Below are 18,438 nucleotides of genomic sequence, written 5' to 3'. Positions count from 1 at the left end.
CCATGACTGCTTAGACAGAAAAGCCAACACATCAATTCTCAATGTCGATGTTTCTAAACAGAATGGCTGCTTCTGAAGAAGTTTCTAAAGTGGGAACAAACTCTAAATTGATGTAGAGTGGGTGAACTAATTTTCACCCTGGAGCTGAGGACATTGATTTGCAGATGTCAATGTCTGAAGGAGGCTGTAAAGACTCTTTCTCTGCTATTATCATGCCTCTCGTACTCCTGAGGGAGTCAGAGAGGTTGAGTAGAGGAGAGACATGAGCACAGTGTAATCTTTTATTACATCCTGTGATTACTCCACTACTCCTTTAGTTTTGAATGGACATGTTTGTTCCTTGTCAAGATTCTCTGCAACAGCTGTCTCAGCTTGGTGGAGTTTCTGTATTACCTTTAACCTTATCGACCCTAAACCACTTGATTGCTTTATTTTAAAAGAAACAAACCTGAAAACCTTGAGGTAAAGTAGGAAGAACAAAACATTTTTTGAACTAGAATACTCTTCTTTTCTGGTTTAAGCCAGCTTAGAAAGTGTAAGATAGCCTGGTAGATTTTGTTTCCTCAGCATACTGCCTTAAACAGTTCAAAAAAAAAATAAAATTAGGCTGCTAATTTAGAACCATGTATTTGTAAATATGCAAGGATAAGGAATTATTTGACTTCTTCAGCTGGATTTATATCCCAACTGTACAAATCTGCATCCCATCCCGGGAAGTGTTCAAGGCAAGGTTGGATGGGGCTTGGAACATCCTGGTTTAGTGGGAGGCATCCCTGCCAATGGCAGGGGTTTGGAATAAAATGGGCTCTAAGGCTCCTTCCCACCCAAACCATTGTGTGATTCTATAAATATGGAAGAATTCTACAAGGCTTGTTCTGTTCCTTAGTTTCAGCATATGTGTCTGCCCAGAAAGGTGCTGTCTAATGGAGTAGAAGGAATGCCAGACTGCGTGGGCATGGGATGCACTCTGTCCTCAGAAAACCCCAACCAACACATGAACCAAAGCAACAAATGGAAAAGGGGAGAAGTGTCAGCTCCCCCAGGGAAGCACTGCCCAAAAAATGCTGAGCAGGAGCTCATTCACAAAGGGGTGATTGCACACAGCCACGGGCACGGCTCCATAGCCCTGGGCATTATTGGCCTGGCTTGGAGATCATCTTTAAAAAACACCTTCCTTAGCAGTTATATTGTGGGGAAAGATTCCTTGTGACACAAATCCCCTTTCTTTATGTTTTCCCTCTGTCTGACCTCTCTCCACACTGATGTAATTGTCTTGCTTTCAATGATCTGAGCTGTTTTCCCCTGGCCGCAGTCAGAAGCCACGCGTGTGAGCCGGACCCGTCTGGAATGCCGGGGGGATGCTCCCACATCTGCCTGCTCAGCAGCAGCCACAAAGCAAGGACCTGTCGCTGCAGGACTGGCTTCATCCTGGGGAGTGATGGCAGGTCATGCAAAAGTATGTGCTTGACATCACAGTCTGCCAGCCAGGAATAATCCAGGGGATGGTTCTGGGTGTTCTCTAGCAAATCACATGGGCTGCTTTGGGGTAAAGTTTGTTTAAAATTAAATGTGTGAGACAGTAGTTTTTGTTTGAATTCAAATGTTTATTAAATCTTATCTATATTATAGTCTCACAAACTGTGAATTTTACAATACTTTAACAAACTAAAAATAGAGTTTTATTTTTTAATAAAGTTTTTTTTATAAACAATTTAATTAAAAATAATACTTAAATTGTTTTTACTTTTAACCTAATAAATAATTATTTATAACATATAATAGAGATTTTTTATTTAATTACAATTATTAATTGTAATTTTTATTATAATTTAATTACAATTTATTAATTACAATACTAAACTCATTAAAAAGGCAAAAAAAAACCCCTAACTTCTTTCCTAAAACTTCTATCTGCCTTTATTACTATATTCTAAAACCTTAAACGCTAAGTTTTCCACTATATAATATTACACACTTTTAACGTGTACCTGATGCTTTTTTCACATACTCCTTTCATTCCCTTGAAGTTATTTGATTTGGCTTAGTTCACAGGAGTGACAGGTTAAACCTGGGATGCTCAAAGAACACTAGAATTATCACAAGTTTTACATGAATCAGCCTCACTCTTTATTTCTATGCCATGGATTTCCACAGCACACAGGTGCTGGTACAATTTCCACCCATACAATCAACTTGGAGCACAACAGCAGAACATTCATGCGAGCAAGGCAAGGTTTTTCTCAGAATACTTTGTGAAAACAAATATGATTTGTGCAGCTGTGGTTATACCTAATGTTACATGTACACAATCTGTAGGTCACCTAGAGCCAGCAGGACTTTTGGGGAATGTCTGGTTTTTGCCTGGTTTTTCAGTCAAACGGTGTTGATTTAGTTCAGATAAAAGACATGCAGTTAGATGCTCTGATGGATGCTGGGAGGTGGATTCATTTGACCTCAGTCGAACCTGATGCAGTTTTGACTGACAATTCCATCAAAATACCCTGAGAGCCAGCAGGAAAAATACACAGAGAATTCAAAGAGGTATATTGATAGCATTAAGGCTCTAAGGATAAGTATCTTTAAGGAAAGAAAATCACTTTGCTGAGCTTCAGTTGTTTGTAATCACCTTAATTATTTAAATTGTAAAAATCTTAGAAATATGAACTTTTGATATCTGTGTTTTCTACCTCAGCTGGAAAGAACAGAGTACGTTGATTTGTTTTATTCCTTTCAATCTTAAAGAAATTTATCTTTTTTGTTGTTTGATTCTGAGAAACTTTAGGCTGAAAAAAAGCATTTTGTATATGCTGGCGTTCATGGTGCTGTTAGATTTTGAGATTACTTCAATCATGGTCTATATTACCTTGATAGATCCTAATGAATTGTAAAATTAAATGTCTACAGAGCTATGTATGTCCACTTCACAGCAGATGCAAAGTTATTCTGTGATCGACAACTGCTTTTTCAGTGTGAACTTTTGCACAAAAAAATAATTAGATGTAAGCAGCTCACTGAAGTAACTTGTATTTTGAATAAGGTAATGTAATTAGCTATTTTTTCTTGGTCTTTTTTTGCTTTTTTAATCTAGATACCTTCAGAATATATAGAAGTTTAATTTTTGCTATCAAGTAAGGCTCCAGCTCCCCACTAATTATGCCAGTTAAACAGGGGCATTATGCACTGTGAAGAAGATCAAGCAGCATCAATTGTTTATGTTTGTAATCTTTCTTTTGCAGGACCAAAGAATGAATTGTTTCTTTTTTATGGGAAGGGACGGCCGGGAATAATCCGGGGAATGGACCTGAATACCAAAATGTCTGATGAGTACATGATCCCCATAGAGAACCTGGTCAATCCTCGTGCTCTGGACTTCCATGCTGAAAGCAATTACATTTACTTTGCTGATACCACCAGTTTCCTGATTGGACGACAGAAAATTGATGGCACAGAGCGAGAAACAATCCTCAAAGACGGTGGGTGATGCTCAGTGGTGGTGACATTCAGAGATGCTCACTACCAAGAAGTTGAACTGACATTTGCAGATAATTTAAAGGTTTTTTGGATCTCCCATAGAAAACAGACACAAATTTGACCTAGAACAGAATTGGAGATACTTTTTTACAGCTTCCTGGTTTTGGTTTTTTTTTTCCTGAGGTCAGAAATGTAAAGTTTGGTTGAGTCGCTCTGTTGTGAATTCTTACTTTGTCCATTTAAGCTCACCACTGGTGAGTAATTCCTATTTCTCCACTTTTTCCTTGCAGGATATTTGTTGAGCCATCCCAAATCCTTGCAGACTTTCTAAGACTCTTTTGCTCCAGCCTGCATCACACTGTGGATTCTGGAGCTTATTCAAGTAGTTTGGCAGAATGAGACTGTCTGTAGTGCTTGAAAACTCATTAGGAAAAAAAACATTGTCCTTCCTGATGCATTTTCCATTGTGAATGTGGAAGCAACAGTTAGACCTAAACATTTATTAGAACCTTAATTAAGATGCTTGTAACATTTATTATAGCAATAAGAGAAAATGCCAGCAAGTCTTTAGTTTCCACATCTCCCACTGCATTGAATCTCTCTGGTCTAGAATCATATCTCATCACACCAAATGCTGTTGTGGTGAAAAAAAACTTGCAGTTTCTCAATCAATATTTTGTTTTCCTTTATGGACCCTGCTCTGAAATACTGCTTCAGCAGGAGGTAGCAACTGCCTCAGCTGAAATTCATTCTACAGTAATTATTTTTTCTGGTCCTCAATCCAAGAAGAAGCATAAATACTCATCTTAGCCTTCAGAGAGCTTAATATCTTTATTTGTGAATGAAAGCTCAGGACAGTGAAAGTCTCTAAAATTCCATTGTTTCAGCAGAGGGATGTTCACTCCCTGCCATTCATAAGGCATGTTTTAATCCACACTTCTGAGGAGCCACCTCCTCTGTGCAGTGATATGATGCTCTTTTAGTGTAAGGTCTCTCCTCAGAGTCTGCACAAAGATCCTTTCAGCAGCAGTTGCAAGGAATAGTGACAGGCTTTTTACCCTGCTCTGGGGAATGGTTAATAAAGGGCATTTGTCTCAGAAAATAACAAATACTCAGCTGTCAGTCTGGTAATTCCTCATTTCACTTCCAGCACGGGAATGGATAATGTACATCTCACATCTTCCATTGCTGACTTTCCTTTCCTAACTGTGCATTTCATTTGACAACTCAGTAGTTCAAATGTGGAGTAGAGGAAGGAGCAGGAAATATGTAAATTAAAACATTATAAAGGAGCAGCAGGGAGCATCCTGGCTGAAAGGTATCAGACAGGTCGGGGTCAGACAGGTTGGGATTGATCATCTCAAACATGAATAAACTTTGTATGCCAAACCAGAAAATTGGTGATATTCCTGTAAACAATGTTTAAGTGCAGTGTTTACTCTTTATAAGTACAACATAGCAGAAATATTAATGCAATACTGAAAGAGCTGTGGATTATCTGATGATTTATTATTGGTGATTCTACTATTTGCAAAGACAAAAAATACGTTACTGTCATTCTCCCCTTCCTTTTCCCCCAGGAGCTTACATTGTTAGTTCTAACTTGGTGTAGTTTCATAACTTTAAAGTATATTTAAAGAACACTTGTTAATGTATTTTTCATGATTTAAAAAATTAATATGGCCTCCAGCCATAACACCTCAGCTCTTATTCTTGTTAACTCTCACAAACTCAGCAGGGACAGATTAAATCATTCCTTGGTGGAAGGCTACTACAGAAAATCAGGTGTGTCAGGAGGTGGTTTAATATTTGCTCTGAACAGCGTGCTGCTAAGGGCTTCTAGCTGTGGTAGGTGCCACTTCTCAGATTACAACTTGCCTTTTTTTGGTGACTATCAGGGTTTTTGAGAATGTATACACTTGTTCAGGCAGCATTGCAGCTCAGATAATTACAGTTTGCCTACATGAGAGCCTGATCCTACAGCTGTTGACTGGGAATTGAGATCACTGAGCACCTCACCCTGCTGGAGTTTGATTTCCCATATAGTTTCAGCTGTGATTTCTGTTTCTTCACTTTAGGAAGCAAACTGCTGGGTAGTATTGATAACAATTTGACAGCCCCCAGCACAGCCTGGCTTAGAGCTGGTGGCACAGCTGCAGTAGAACTGTACTTCCACCACCAACAAGAATTATAATTAACCTTTCAAAGTTGCATTTAAAATCAGCCTTTTACATTAAAAATTGGGAAAAAAACTACAGACAATTTTAATGTCTGTGTTTTTTAAAAACCACAGACATTTTTAAATGGATCTAAGTACTGCTCAGTGAATGCAACATGAACACAAGCTCAGGCTTTTTTTACTTGTCTTTGTACCTCTAATGTTTTTTGGGGGGTTGCTGTGACCCTAAAATTCTTACAACATTTACTTGTAAATATTATTCAAGATGGTCAACCTGTTGCTTAAACAAGGCCACCGTAAGTCTGTAAAGCTCTTTGGAAGCTGTTTAGATGGTTGGTATATAGCAGAATTATTTTCCCACCAGGTTTTATGTTAACCTAGCATTTGAGGCACCATTTATTACACATGACATTGGTGGACTTGGCCATTCTGTACCCAATTACATGTTGTGCCTGTTCTCTGTTTCATACTGAAAAGCAGTGTGGCAAACTGCTGCCTCTAGAACTGTTTCTGAAAACCTCCCATCTACATTCAATATATTTGGAGCTCTCATATTTGTGTTGGTAGTCAAATTGTGGTGGAAATTCTAGAATTATAACTGTTAACTTTTCAATTAGCAAGTAGAGAATGATCACAAGGGTATTTTATTGCTTCATCCCTTTTATGCTGAAAGGGCTTTGCTGTAGTCAAATCAAGACAAGAAAGGCAGAATGACCATTGTTTTCTTCCTGTTTACTACTTGATGTGAAAGCCATTTGAAGAGTAATTAATGTATTTAAGTCTTTTAGTGAAATAAAAGTGAATTTTTAATTATAACTCCACAAAACCAATTAAAGTTATCTCTATGGGGTCATGCTGTAGAATTCTCTTTAAAAAAACCCCAACTTTCTGATGTATTTAGTATCTAGTTACCATGAGGGGTTTTTGGACTTAGATTGTATTTAGTTCAGAATCATATTTGCCCCAAAATTCCTGCAGAAGGCAAGGTAGCTCAGAGACAGTATTATATGAAGCTGAATAGATGTGGAGCAAAAGTCTTGTAAATTTTACAAGGTGTCCAGCATTCTAATCTAACAGTTTTGCTGCTGATACAAACCCATATTTGGACTGGTTTGACTCCCAAAAGAGCAAAAAAATCAGCAAAATATTTTTCTTAAAAAGATGATATTATTAATATAAAAATCTGAGCTTATCAGTATAAAAACTGTGTTTAGCTCAAATTGCTTATGTCAGACAGGATAAAATAAAATGGGTTTTGAACAAATCACTCCTTGTCCTCAAGCTTGATTTTACCCATGCCAGTGGTTTCTTGACGAGCAAAATCTGCTGAGGCCCCTCAGAGCTCTGCAGGACATTTCTTGCACAGCTCAGGTTTCTCTGTGTTGCCTATTCTGTTCAGCAGTTTTGTGGTTTTTTATTTTCCCTGGGCCTGGGGCTCCAGGTCCTTGGTTAAATTCTCTCTTCTTTTCCCTTCCATTCTTAGCACTTTTCTCAACCTCCTTGACCACTCCAAGACCAAAGACCACTCTCCTCTTTCAGGAACTTTCAGCTGCCTCTGACATTGTCTTTTCAAAACAATATAGCAAAGGCACTGAGAGATGAAAATAAAACTGGCAGTGTCCATCAGCCTGGGGAACATGGCTGAGCTGCTGGCACTGCTCTCAGACACTGCCTGAGCCACAGTTCTTCTGTGCTTTGGGTGATTCTTGTCAGATCAGGTGGTTGCTGGGTTAGAAATGTCATCATTCTGTTGTTTCATGTCCCAGAGAATTCATTCTGACACCTTTGCTTCCCTCCAGCTTCTTAAACCACAAGGAAAAATAGATTCCCAAAAGTGCAGTGGTGTTCAGGTGTATCAGAAATACAGATAAAAATGTTAAAACACATTTTGCAAGACTCCTCAGCTCATGCCATTTTTTTTTAATAACTTTCTCATCTTTTGTCTCACAGGATATATTGTCACCTCTACACCTGTGATTGATTTACAAAATTTCAGTTAAGTTTCTTAAGTGAGCAAGGCTTAGTTGGTACTTTGGTTGATACCAAATATCTGCAATTTGCTTTGGACCATCAGTAGATAAGGGAAAATAGCAATCTTAAAAATATGGCATGGGTATTACAGAGTAGTGAACATAGGTACATATAGAACATAATTAGTATATAATCTCTTATACTGTTCTCTCTCTCTCAACAGACCTTGATAATGTGGAAGGCATAGCAGTGGACTGGATTGGAAATAATCTCTATTGGACCAATGACGGCCACAGGAAAACCATTGCTGTTGCCAGACTGGAAAAAGCTGCTCAGAGTAGGAAAACCTTGTTGGAGGGAGACATGTCCCACCCCAGAGGAATTGTTGTCGATCCTGTCAATGGGTATGAAGCAAACTGATTTTTCTGTAATGGTTGTCTTTGTGGCATAAATACAGGATTCAGTTTGCTCAGGATGAGGTTTGTAGAGTCATGTAGTGATCTGTAATCCTTCAGGAGCCTGTAATATCTCTAATTCCTGCCCAGCATGCTTGCCCTGAAGCCTTCAGAATAATTTGTATGCCTGTCACTGTTGCATGTCTGTCCTGTTAATCTGAATGTGACTCACCTTTTTCTCAAACAAATTGAAGGTGTAAGTCCTGTATGAATTTTTAATATCAAGTGAATTTTAAGATGCTCTCCTGTGTTTCTCTCTCTGTAATCTCAATTTCTGGAGCCAATTATGACCATATCCTTGTGCACATTGGTTTACAAAACTGAGACAGGTACTTTTCATTACTTATTAGCTTAAATTAATTTTAGTAGGCTGCATAATAAAGAAAACAACATTATATTACCATGGTATAATGGTCATTTACTTAAAAAATCACTGCAGAATGATGTAGGTAGGTACATCATTCCATGTGTCTGGATTGATTGCTGTTTTCCTGTTACAGAAAATATTTACACTCTCAGGTTTTCCCTTTTGAGTCTGTCCTTTGAGGGGTGGAAGTGGCTGTGGAAATTCATTAAGGTCAGATAGTGAGGGTATAAAATGAGACCAGGAGCCATAACCACACCTGCAATTACTTTGTTAAATTTTCCAGCTCAGTAAATGCACGGCACAGGAAACAGTGTATGAAGATGTATTGCCTGAAAAGGGCCATTATAGAAAACACTTCTCTAATAAAATAGCGTGTCCTTCATGATTATACTTCTCATGGAAGCTCTTCCTGAGGGATAGCATTTATTATGGCTTTTTAATTGTGTTTCCAAAATTTTAGTCTTGATTTAAGCGGTGTTGGAGCATTAACTGCATTTTGAGATACAGTTAAAGCACATTGACATAAATGCCTGTCACTGTAAGCAGGTTTTAGCTATTGACAGGATAAATGGAATAAGGACAGACAAAAAGTTAATGGGGAAAAGCCCAGTAATTGCTGTTGAGAAGTCATGTAAATATTTGTAAAACATATTTTGTGTCCCAATAAAATAAGTGCTATATTGACCTGAGCCTCAGGGCATGTGCAGGGTTTATAATTCTGTGATTAAACCTAGTGCTGTTAGAGTCTAACATGCAATGGAGTTTGTAAGGCTTGGGGATCAAAAATAGACTGATGTTCTTTGCACAGATTTACAAAAATACTAAAAGAACCCAAAACAACCTTCTAGTGGGTGATTTGAGAGACATGAAAAATAAACAAAAAAGCTGCATGTGCATATCTGCAAATTGTGTAACACAATTTTTCTTTTTTTTTTCCAATTTCTCATAAATATCAAATTATGCTTATACATAAAAGTACATTTGAATAAAATTTTTGACCAGTAACTTTGATATAATTTACACAGACAGGTGTGATAATAAAATAATTTTTCACTTCAGTGTATCATTCCTTTTTAAATTCAGTATTTAAATTCCAGGACTTTACTCTTCAAAGTACATGCCAATTAAATGGTTAATGGGTTAGGATCACAGAAGTTATTTCAGAAACATAAATCTAGTGAAAGAAAAGGTGAGGTACATTAATAGCAATTAAATAATGATGAACAAATAGGATTTAAGATTGGTATAATGGTTTTTTTTCTCTTTAATGCTTATTAATTGAAGTCCTAGGTTGACTAAAAGTAAACATCAGCTGTCTGGCAAATGTTTTCATTTATGAACTGATGTGACTGTATGTGATACAATCTGAGATGATTCACAGAGTGCTTACAGGCTTCTAAGTATTTCTTCCCAATAACTCATCTCCTTAGGGAAAAACAGATTAGAAAAAAAAGAAGAAAGAAAAGTAGTGTTTCTTAGCATATTTGCTATCTGGTTTTGTACAAGTTCAAGTTGTGTATTTTAAATGGTTGAAATCACTGTTTTCAAAGGCATATTCTGGAATAGAATATGATATTCAGAAAAATTCAATAAGGAAAGGTTTATTCTGTAGTTTCCAGGATGGCTCTCAGAATTCCTCTGAGCCAATAATTTTAAAGGAGTTAATAGATTTTTTTTAACTTTTTCAAAGTAATATTGGTGCCTTTCTTTCAGACTTCGTTAATTTATTTTAATTTTATTTTATTTGTTATTTTTATTTGTTATTTTTATTTTTATTTTTATTTTTATTTTTATTTTTATTTTTATTTTTTTTACTCTATATTGCTGCACTATAAGCCATAAAACTATGTTCAAATTGCCTACTGGCTTTTTTTCAACTGATTTTCACAGCAACTGTTTCTAAACATTTTTGTGATGGACAAAGTGCACCTTACAGTTTTCTGAGTGATTTAGCTGCTTTGATGAAGTTCACAGAACGCCAAGGTTATCCTTTAGCTCTAAAACCAGAGTGCAAATAATTATTGTGTTGCAACTCCTTTGATAGAATTAGGTGTAATAAAAAGGAGATTTACAAAAAAAAAAAAATAAACCGTATAATTCTGGTGGGAATAAATAAGGTCTTAATTCTTTCACTTTTCTTTCTGTTGGTTCTCTGGTATTCATGTAATTTATCACAATATGAGCAAAATAACATAAGTGTCACTTCAGCAGCATCCAGTGGTCAGGGACAGTAAACAGAGTTGCAGAAACAGCAATGGAAAGAAACATGAAAAAGTCAGAATTGCTCTGGCTTGGACGAGCTGCTGCTGAAAGCCTGAGGTACAATTCACCTGATTAAAATGGGATGTGAATGCTCATTTTTGTAATTCCCTAGATGGATGTACTGGACAGACTGGGAGGAAGATGAAATAGATGCCAGCGTGGGGAGGATTGAGAAGGCCTGGATGGATGGCTACAGCCGGCAGGTTTTTGTCACATCAAAGATGCTCTGGCCAAATGGTTTAACTCTGGACTACCGTGCCAACGTGCTGTACTGGTGTGATGCCTATTATGATCACATTGAAAGGATCTATTTGAATGGGACTGACAGAAAGGTAAAAGAGAAATGCTGCTGGTTTGCCACAGGCATGTTCTGTCTCTGGATTTTATTGTGTTACGTTAAAAATGCTTCCCGAGGATTTTAAAGTCTGCGGAACCTGCGGCGTGTCCTACGTCACCTCTGCTGGAACGATGGTGGCAGAGACTGGAACACAGCTTAGGGTACTCCTCTGTCCTAAGTGTCACCAAACCTGATTTTCTTTTTTTTTTAATCTATCTTTTCTCACGTGGCAATGAGTTCTATTTTGATTGAGCCATGAAGCTGCAAAGAGCTTTTCGGTAGAAAAGCACGGCTTTTCTGGCTTTGCCAAAGACAGGCTTTTCCTTCAACTTCACTGGATGGGTTTTTCTGAATCTCTGCCTCTTTTGAGCTTTTGTGGTAATATTCAGAGGGGCAGCACACAGCAAATACTGTTAAAGATGGAGAGAGATTGCTTTAGCTGTTCCTAATGCCTGTACTAGCTGGATACAAGCCTGTGCAGACATTCTGTGTGGGTTTGTAGAGGCAGCAAGCACAGAATAAGAGACTTTGAGAATGGTTAAGGCTCAAAATGGAGTCTGATAATTTGGGGAAGTTTTACCATCTGCTTCATAAAATTAGTGACTGGTGAATAATAAGAAGCACATGTCTACAGGTTTTATTTTGAAGTGTGCCACAAAATGTTGTTTTTTTGTTTTGTTTTGTTTTGTTTTTTTTAGAAAGTGAGTATTCTTTAATCCTGAGATGTACAAAAAATGCATCACTACTTGAATTTATGTAGCTGAAAGTAACTATAAGATACATGTTTTTGATGCTTAATCATTTGTATTTATTCATAGGTTATTTTGGTCAAAATTTAACTGGATCAGTCACATCTATAATTCTTTATTACAGTAAAGATTTTGGGGGATAGGGAGGTCCTTAATTCCACTAATAGCTGTCCAATTATTGACTGATAGATGAATTTGGATCAAAAGCAGTTTAGAGGTGAGGAGCTTTGACTATAAGAATTCCAAGTCCAAAGAGAAAATTTAAAGGGCAAAAGGGGATGATTGTCACTCCCCTCAAAAGAATATTTTAGTTGTCTTTACCTCCCTGTTCTCTTGGGTTTGTGTCTAGAAATAGACAAGGTAGGGCATGTGAGGAGCTGCTTCCTTCTCTCTAGAGGCAAGGTAGAAAAAAACCTCTTGGTTCAAGCAAGGATCCCAGCCAAAGAAGGAGATCAATGACTCCAAACTGAATCTGCTGGGATAAAATCACAGGATCATAGAATTGTTTATGTTGGAAAAGTCCTTAAGATCTTCAAGTCCAGCCCTTAACCCAGCACTGCCAAGTTCATCACTAAACACGACCCTAAACCCCATGTTTACATCTTTCAAATCCTCTCAGGGTTAGAGACTGCAACACATCCTTTGTTCTCTGATGGGGGCCACTTAAAGTCAATTTATATGAAGTTTTTTGTTTTTTTTTTTCAAGTTAGATATTGGTTCTGCTGCACAGAAGGGCTTTGCACTCTTCATTTCATTTCATTGCAATAGGTTGTTATATTTGGGACAGTAATGATCTCAGTTTTCCTATTTCCTGTTTTACTTTCTCTGAAAAATTAAAGGTTCTTTTAACCTTGCTGATGCTGACCTACCACTAATTAATTGCAGGTAGTCTACAATGGAAAAGATTTGAATCATCCTTTTGGACTGTCACATCATGGAAATTATATATACTGGACAGATTACATGAACGGGTCAATTTTCCAGTTGGATTTGGTAACAAGGAATGTGACACTGTTGAGAAGTGAGAGGCCACCTTTGTTTGGGCTCCAGATTTATGATCCACGCAAACAGCAAGGTACTTATACAGTGTCTCCAGAGGTCTGTTATAAAAGGACGTTTTCCCTTAGAATCTCCAAGCATTTTGAGGTGACTGGATGAACAAAAATAGAAAAACAAATGTGGGTTGTGGCACGAGAAAGTTCCTCTCTGGAGGAACCGTTTTTCAGTCCGTTTAAGTAGAAATTGATTCTCTCATAAATACTAAAAAGTGAATCACAGCATTATTCCTGTCTGAATTCCTTCTGTGCATTCACACTGCCTTTTTTTCCCTTTTTCCTTGTGTGACCAAGAAATGCTGTGCAAGTATTAATTAGAGAGGGAAACATATCTGCATTGGCTCATAGACATAAAATATATGATTACATTTGCCTTTTCTTAAATGAGATCATAGATCCTGCCTGTATTTTTGTTTGTTTGTTTGTTTTTAATTTGCTCCCCCATCTTGATCTACAATCAACACTGTATGGTGCACAGGATAAAAGTATTTTGCGAGTAGTGGAAAATCCATAGTTGTTGCTACATGTATCAGTAGAGAAATGAGATAAAAGCCATAAGTTTACATGGATGGAATTTAGAAAATAAAATTGCTACTCTACAGATAAAGATAAAAATGTGCTTTACTGAAGAAAACTTTGCATTCCATTTCCTACATCCAGCGTTCCTATGAGTTGTTGATTATTTATTTTCTTGCTTTAGTTAAAACATATTTCTAATTAACAGATTGTTTGTTTAGTCTGCCACCAAACATAAAAATGAGCATCAGGAATTAATATAGATAAAATACTGTTTAAAAGATGATTTTTTTACTGGTTAAATTTTCTCTTTTCTGATACTGTAGTATCTAAATTTCCTTTCCCTAAACCAAGCTAGTCTGTGTAGCACTGTGCTAAGTCAGGGTTGCTGTAACAGTGATCCTCTTTTCACAGCTGCTTTTCAGGGACTCTCTCTGACATTCAAAGACATATAAAAGTATAGTTTGTTTGGGGTTTTTCTTGTATTTAGTGTGGGTTTTGTTTGGTTGGTGTTTTTAAGGCAAAATCTGGGCCCAAATCTACCCTCAAGGTGGCCAAATTTCAGAATGCTGTGCCTGATAATAGAAGATGCAGTGTTTGCTTTCAATATGACTGCTGCTTTATTTGGTACTCAGAAAATTCCTTTATTTTTCAGAAAAAAGCGACATTTAATGCAGTTGCTGTTAGCTTCCAAATAAGCTGACACCAGAGAGAGAAAGTATTGCCTCTTAGACAGTTTTGCTGAATGAGCTAAAGTCTTAAGGGAGGGCATTTGGCTTGTTAATATATTCTTTGTTTGAAATTGTAATTGGGATTTTGTAAGCTAACTGCAGCCTTTAGGAACTTCCTTTTTTGTCATGCTCAGTGAGGTTGATCTTGCCATTGCTCCCAAAGGAACATAAAAATTTCTTTTAAAGAAACTATTTGTGTGTGTGTGCATGTTTTCCTTGTAAAAGAGCAGGCTTAAGGCTGAATAGTTGTACAAAGAAAACCACAGGAAACCACTTTATAGATGAGTTGTGTATTAAAGATTACACACACATCCCTCAGAAACTTTTGGCTGTGATCTTTTGAGGTGACTGCTTTGATGCTGCTGGTATTGTCATACAAGCAGAAGCTGTCACACAAGCTGGTCTTGTCACACAAGCAGAAAATGTCATTTCATTTGGGCATTGCTCAGTTCAGACTGGCATTTTTATCAGGAGGGCTTTTCCAGGATACTGTTCCAATCCTGCTTTGCTTTGTGCTTTGTGTGGGGACATGAAGCTTTTGGGATCTCCTCAAGGAGAGGTGTTTTTCATTGTCTCTCTCTCTCATGAGGCATTATCCCCTAGAGGAGGAATATTTTTTTTTTATTTTATTTTTATTTTTTTCCCTTGCTTTCAGAGCTTAGAACTCACCTTACTTTCTTAGGCTGAGTCTTTGGGTCTCTGTGCATAATAAAATGTGGGAAGGTGAAGCATATTAATCATAGGAGTTGGATTACACTCAGAATATGACCCTGCAGGTATTTCCACTGCATTGAAAGGCTGGATTGCTACTTCCATGTAAATAATTCTGGACAAATTGCATTTACAGCAGTTAAAGTAGCCTCTTTTGAAATCAGCTAATGTTTTAACTCCCCAGATTGCAAAGAAGAGCTCGTGCACCAGGCTGCTATTCCTCATGTGTGGAGAATGATCCTAAGAGTGGGCTTACCCAATTTAACAGTACTTGAGGTTAGGTTCATAAGAAGCTGCAAATGCAATACATACTTCAGTGTATCTCTTAGATGAAAAGATTAAACAAATGTGCATGGTTTCAATTTTTTTTTTTTTTTTCTGAGAACAATGACTGAAATGCAATTACATTGTTGGTTTAGTTCTGGACTAATTTTTTAGCTAATTAAAATGGAATTGGCCTAATTTATTCACATGCAATCAACAGGGCAGCAACTGTTTTAAAAGCTGTCAAAATATGAATACTATGATAATAGCTTTGAAAGTATTTTAAAAGCTTGGGACTACTTTAAGAACAACCATATAAAATAGCTGTTAGGAACTGTAGTCAAGGAAATTTAATTCCCCAGATACTTGATAGCTTTACAGGTTCTACCTTGTTCAATGAAGAGGCTTAACCTACTTGAACTGTGTTTTGGGAGACATTTAAGCCTAGGAGTCTCTTCAGCAAGACTGATGGGACTGAAGGTCTCATTGCACCTTCAGGTTGAAGACTGCACTTTATAAACCTTTTTATCTTGGATCTTTTTGCTTTAACTCTTGGTACTTCTAGTTTCCTTGTCATCATCCCCTCTTTTATCACTTTGCTTAGCACATAACCCACTGTGCAAGAGTTTGTCATCCCAATTATGAGGTTAAGTAGGAACTTTTCATCTTCAAGATGGACCATTTGACTTTGATCTAGTGATTTAATTTTTGATAGTATTTATTTTCAGCTTTCATTGGGCTTCAGAATCATCATGTGTTTTCTATATTTGGCTGAAATAGTCCTTTATTCTGTAAGTTTATTCTCTTTTAGTGAGCTGACAAACTCATGTATGTGAGTTTCTTTTTAATTAAATCACTGCAAATGTTTTGACTTGTGCCATGTAATTTTGGAGTCACTTTTGAAGATTGTATTTTGGTTTGTTTATTTTGGCAGCTTCTGAAACCTTTTTAAATCTTTGTGTTACTGACATCCTTTGATTTTTACAATGATGGCCCTGTAAAGATGGAGAGACTTTCAAGGCTACTTTTTCTGAAGCTTTGCTTTACCTGAGGTTTTCCAAAATTTAGACTCAAATACATTTCTTACGTTTTTGATGTTTTGTTCATAATATTTCAGTTTTGGTGAGCATAGATGTAACGGTTGATTTTTTTAGCGGTTTAGGTAAAAGTCTCAGACTTGAAGTCAGGGCCTAATAATGTGTATTAAGTGTCCAGTCTAAGCTCTTTCTAAAATTGTGATCAAGCCCTCAGACTTCTCAGAGAATTCCCATTTTCCCTGGTTATACAGCGGTGTTCTTGTCATCTCACTCACACCCTGTCCAGTGAAAGTACAAGTACCACAATGGCCTTTCACATCATTCTCTATTAATCATTTTGCACAATTTTATTTAAAAGTTCAATGGGACTTTAATGGACTGTTGACACATTTTCTTGTAAGAAATATTGTGTATGGTGGATCAGAAAAAGTATAGAAAAAGGTTATTAAGCACTGCTCAAAATGTAAGACATATTAAGGTACATCTTAAAATATAAAAATTTTCAAAATCTTAAATTATTTGTTTATTGTCTGATGTTCATTTGATAATTTTGAGATTTCCCTGCACCTGCAGGACTGGCTCTGATGGGACAGTTTAATATCCATGTTCATAGCTCTGTGAGAACTGAATATTATATATTCTATAAAAAGTGAAGTGAGGAGCTTTGAGGAGAGGGAAGCTGATAAACATTTTCTACACCTTTAAAAGGAGGAGCTGCTTTTTACTAGAACAGGAAGATGTAAAAACCATAGCTTTAATTTAAAGGTTCAAGCAGACATGAAGTTTTGTATCTTGCTTGATCATAATCACTTCTCACCAGCAGCTGAAATCAGCAGAGCTTTGCTCATGGGAAGCTGGTTGTCCCCAGCAGTGCAGATCTGAGCAATCAGGGCATGACCAAAGTGACACAAACAGAAACTGGGACAGAAATTTGTGGGCTCTCAGTGACTGAAGCCTGGTTGCCTCAGGAATGAGGTGGTGAGGATGCAGCAGCCCTTGGTGGATGGTAAAACACCTGACAGCTGTCAGTGTTTTCATGGGAACAGCTTGGGGAAGGAACAATAACACGGAAAAGCAAAGCACAGCAATGGCAGATGTGCTTAGAAAAGAGTAGTGGAATATTTGCCTGTAGTCTATCTGCCATAAATCTCTTTATACTTTTGTTTTCTCTCTCTTTTTTTCCTAATCTGCATTTGTAGCCACATTGTTTTAATGTGTACAGATGTCTATTAACTTCAGAACATTCCTTTATCTGCTGTTTGATTCCTTGAAGCCACTGCATGCATGTAGCTGTGCCAAATACTTTGCAGTATTTGTTCCCTTCATAAAACAGGCAGATAAAATGCTGTGAGCTGATGGTGCAGCTTTTTGTGGTATTACTATTTTTTTATTATTATTATTATTATATTATTATTATAGAGTATTGCAACCTGTAACTAATTATGTTTAAATATCATAACCTACAATAACCAAAATATGAGAGTAATGTGCTCCTAACACAAGAAGAAAGTAATTGCAAAAAAATTCTTCATCTGTTTATGTTCCCAAAGAAAAAAAAAAAAAAAGGCAACTAAAACCCCCATTATTTAGTCCTAGCGTGGCTGTTAAAGTTGCTTTTTATTTCTTTTCCCAGGTGATAATGCCTGTCGTGTTAATAATGGAGGCTGCAGCACTCTTTGTTTGGCCATTCCTGGAGGCAGAGTTTGTGCCTGTGCTGATAATCAGCTTTTGGAGGAAAACAGTACAACCTGCTTGAGTAAGATTCTTACAGAATGTCTGAGTTGATGCTGCTGTTAAGGGATCAAGTCAGACCTGAAAATAAAACCAGAAAGTGTGGCCTCCTAGAGGGTCTATAAGACAAAGAAATATTACTTGGATAAATATTCTAGTTTACAGTTTACAGAATAAAAAAGCTTTTCCAAAGAAAACAGAATATTAAGTACACTATTTAGATTAAAATGCATTGGAAAATATTTCAGCATATCTGATATGATAAAGTACTTAAATAGTTCACTGAAATCATTAAAAATGGATCCATAAAATTACTGTATTAAATATATACGAACAGTTTTAGATTATTCCACTAAGTATCTTAAGAGGAAATCTGACATTGAAATGTTCATGACGAAACTGTTCATAAAGCACATCAAGCAGATGTATTTATGTATGATAGGTTCTGACACAGACTGTGCAAATATTGCCGTCTTTCACCTTTTCTTTATATATCTTCATTGAAACATTGATGAAAGTTGTTCTAATATAAGGTGGGCATTTCAATTAAAATTCAAACTTGCCAGGTACTACAGATATCTCTTTTTTAAAATGTTTAGACT

General features: G+C 36.8%; 1 protein-coding gene across 1 annotated transcript in view; it reads left to right on the top strand.

Moving 5' to 3' along the window:
• Positions 1-18,438, top strand: part of LRP1B (LDL receptor related protein 1B) — a 634,437-nt gene that overhangs the window by 405,628 nt on the left and 210,371 nt on the right. The window contains exons 10-15 of the mRNA XM_053982292.1: positions 1,313-1,456; positions 3,237-3,473; positions 7,845-8,025; positions 10,818-11,037; positions 12,677-12,866; positions 17,739-17,861. Of these exons, the coding sequence (XP_053838267.1) occupies positions 1,313-1,456; positions 3,237-3,473; positions 7,845-8,025; positions 10,818-11,037; positions 12,677-12,866; positions 17,739-17,861 (1,095 nt within the window). The remainder of the gene's footprint in view (positions 1-1,312; positions 1,457-3,236; positions 3,474-7,844; positions 8,026-10,817; positions 11,038-12,676; positions 12,867-17,738; positions 17,862-18,438) is intronic.

Source organism: Vidua macroura, chromosome 7 (genome assembly GCF_024509145.1).
Source record: "Vidua macroura isolate BioBank_ID:100142 chromosome 7, ASM2450914v1, whole genome shotgun sequence".
NCBI classification, from domain to species: Eukaryota; Metazoa; Chordata; class Aves; order Passeriformes; family Viduidae; genus Vidua; species Vidua macroura.
The sequence above is the reverse complement of the archived record's forward strand: the minus strand, read 5'-3'. Positions and strand labels throughout refer to the sequence as shown.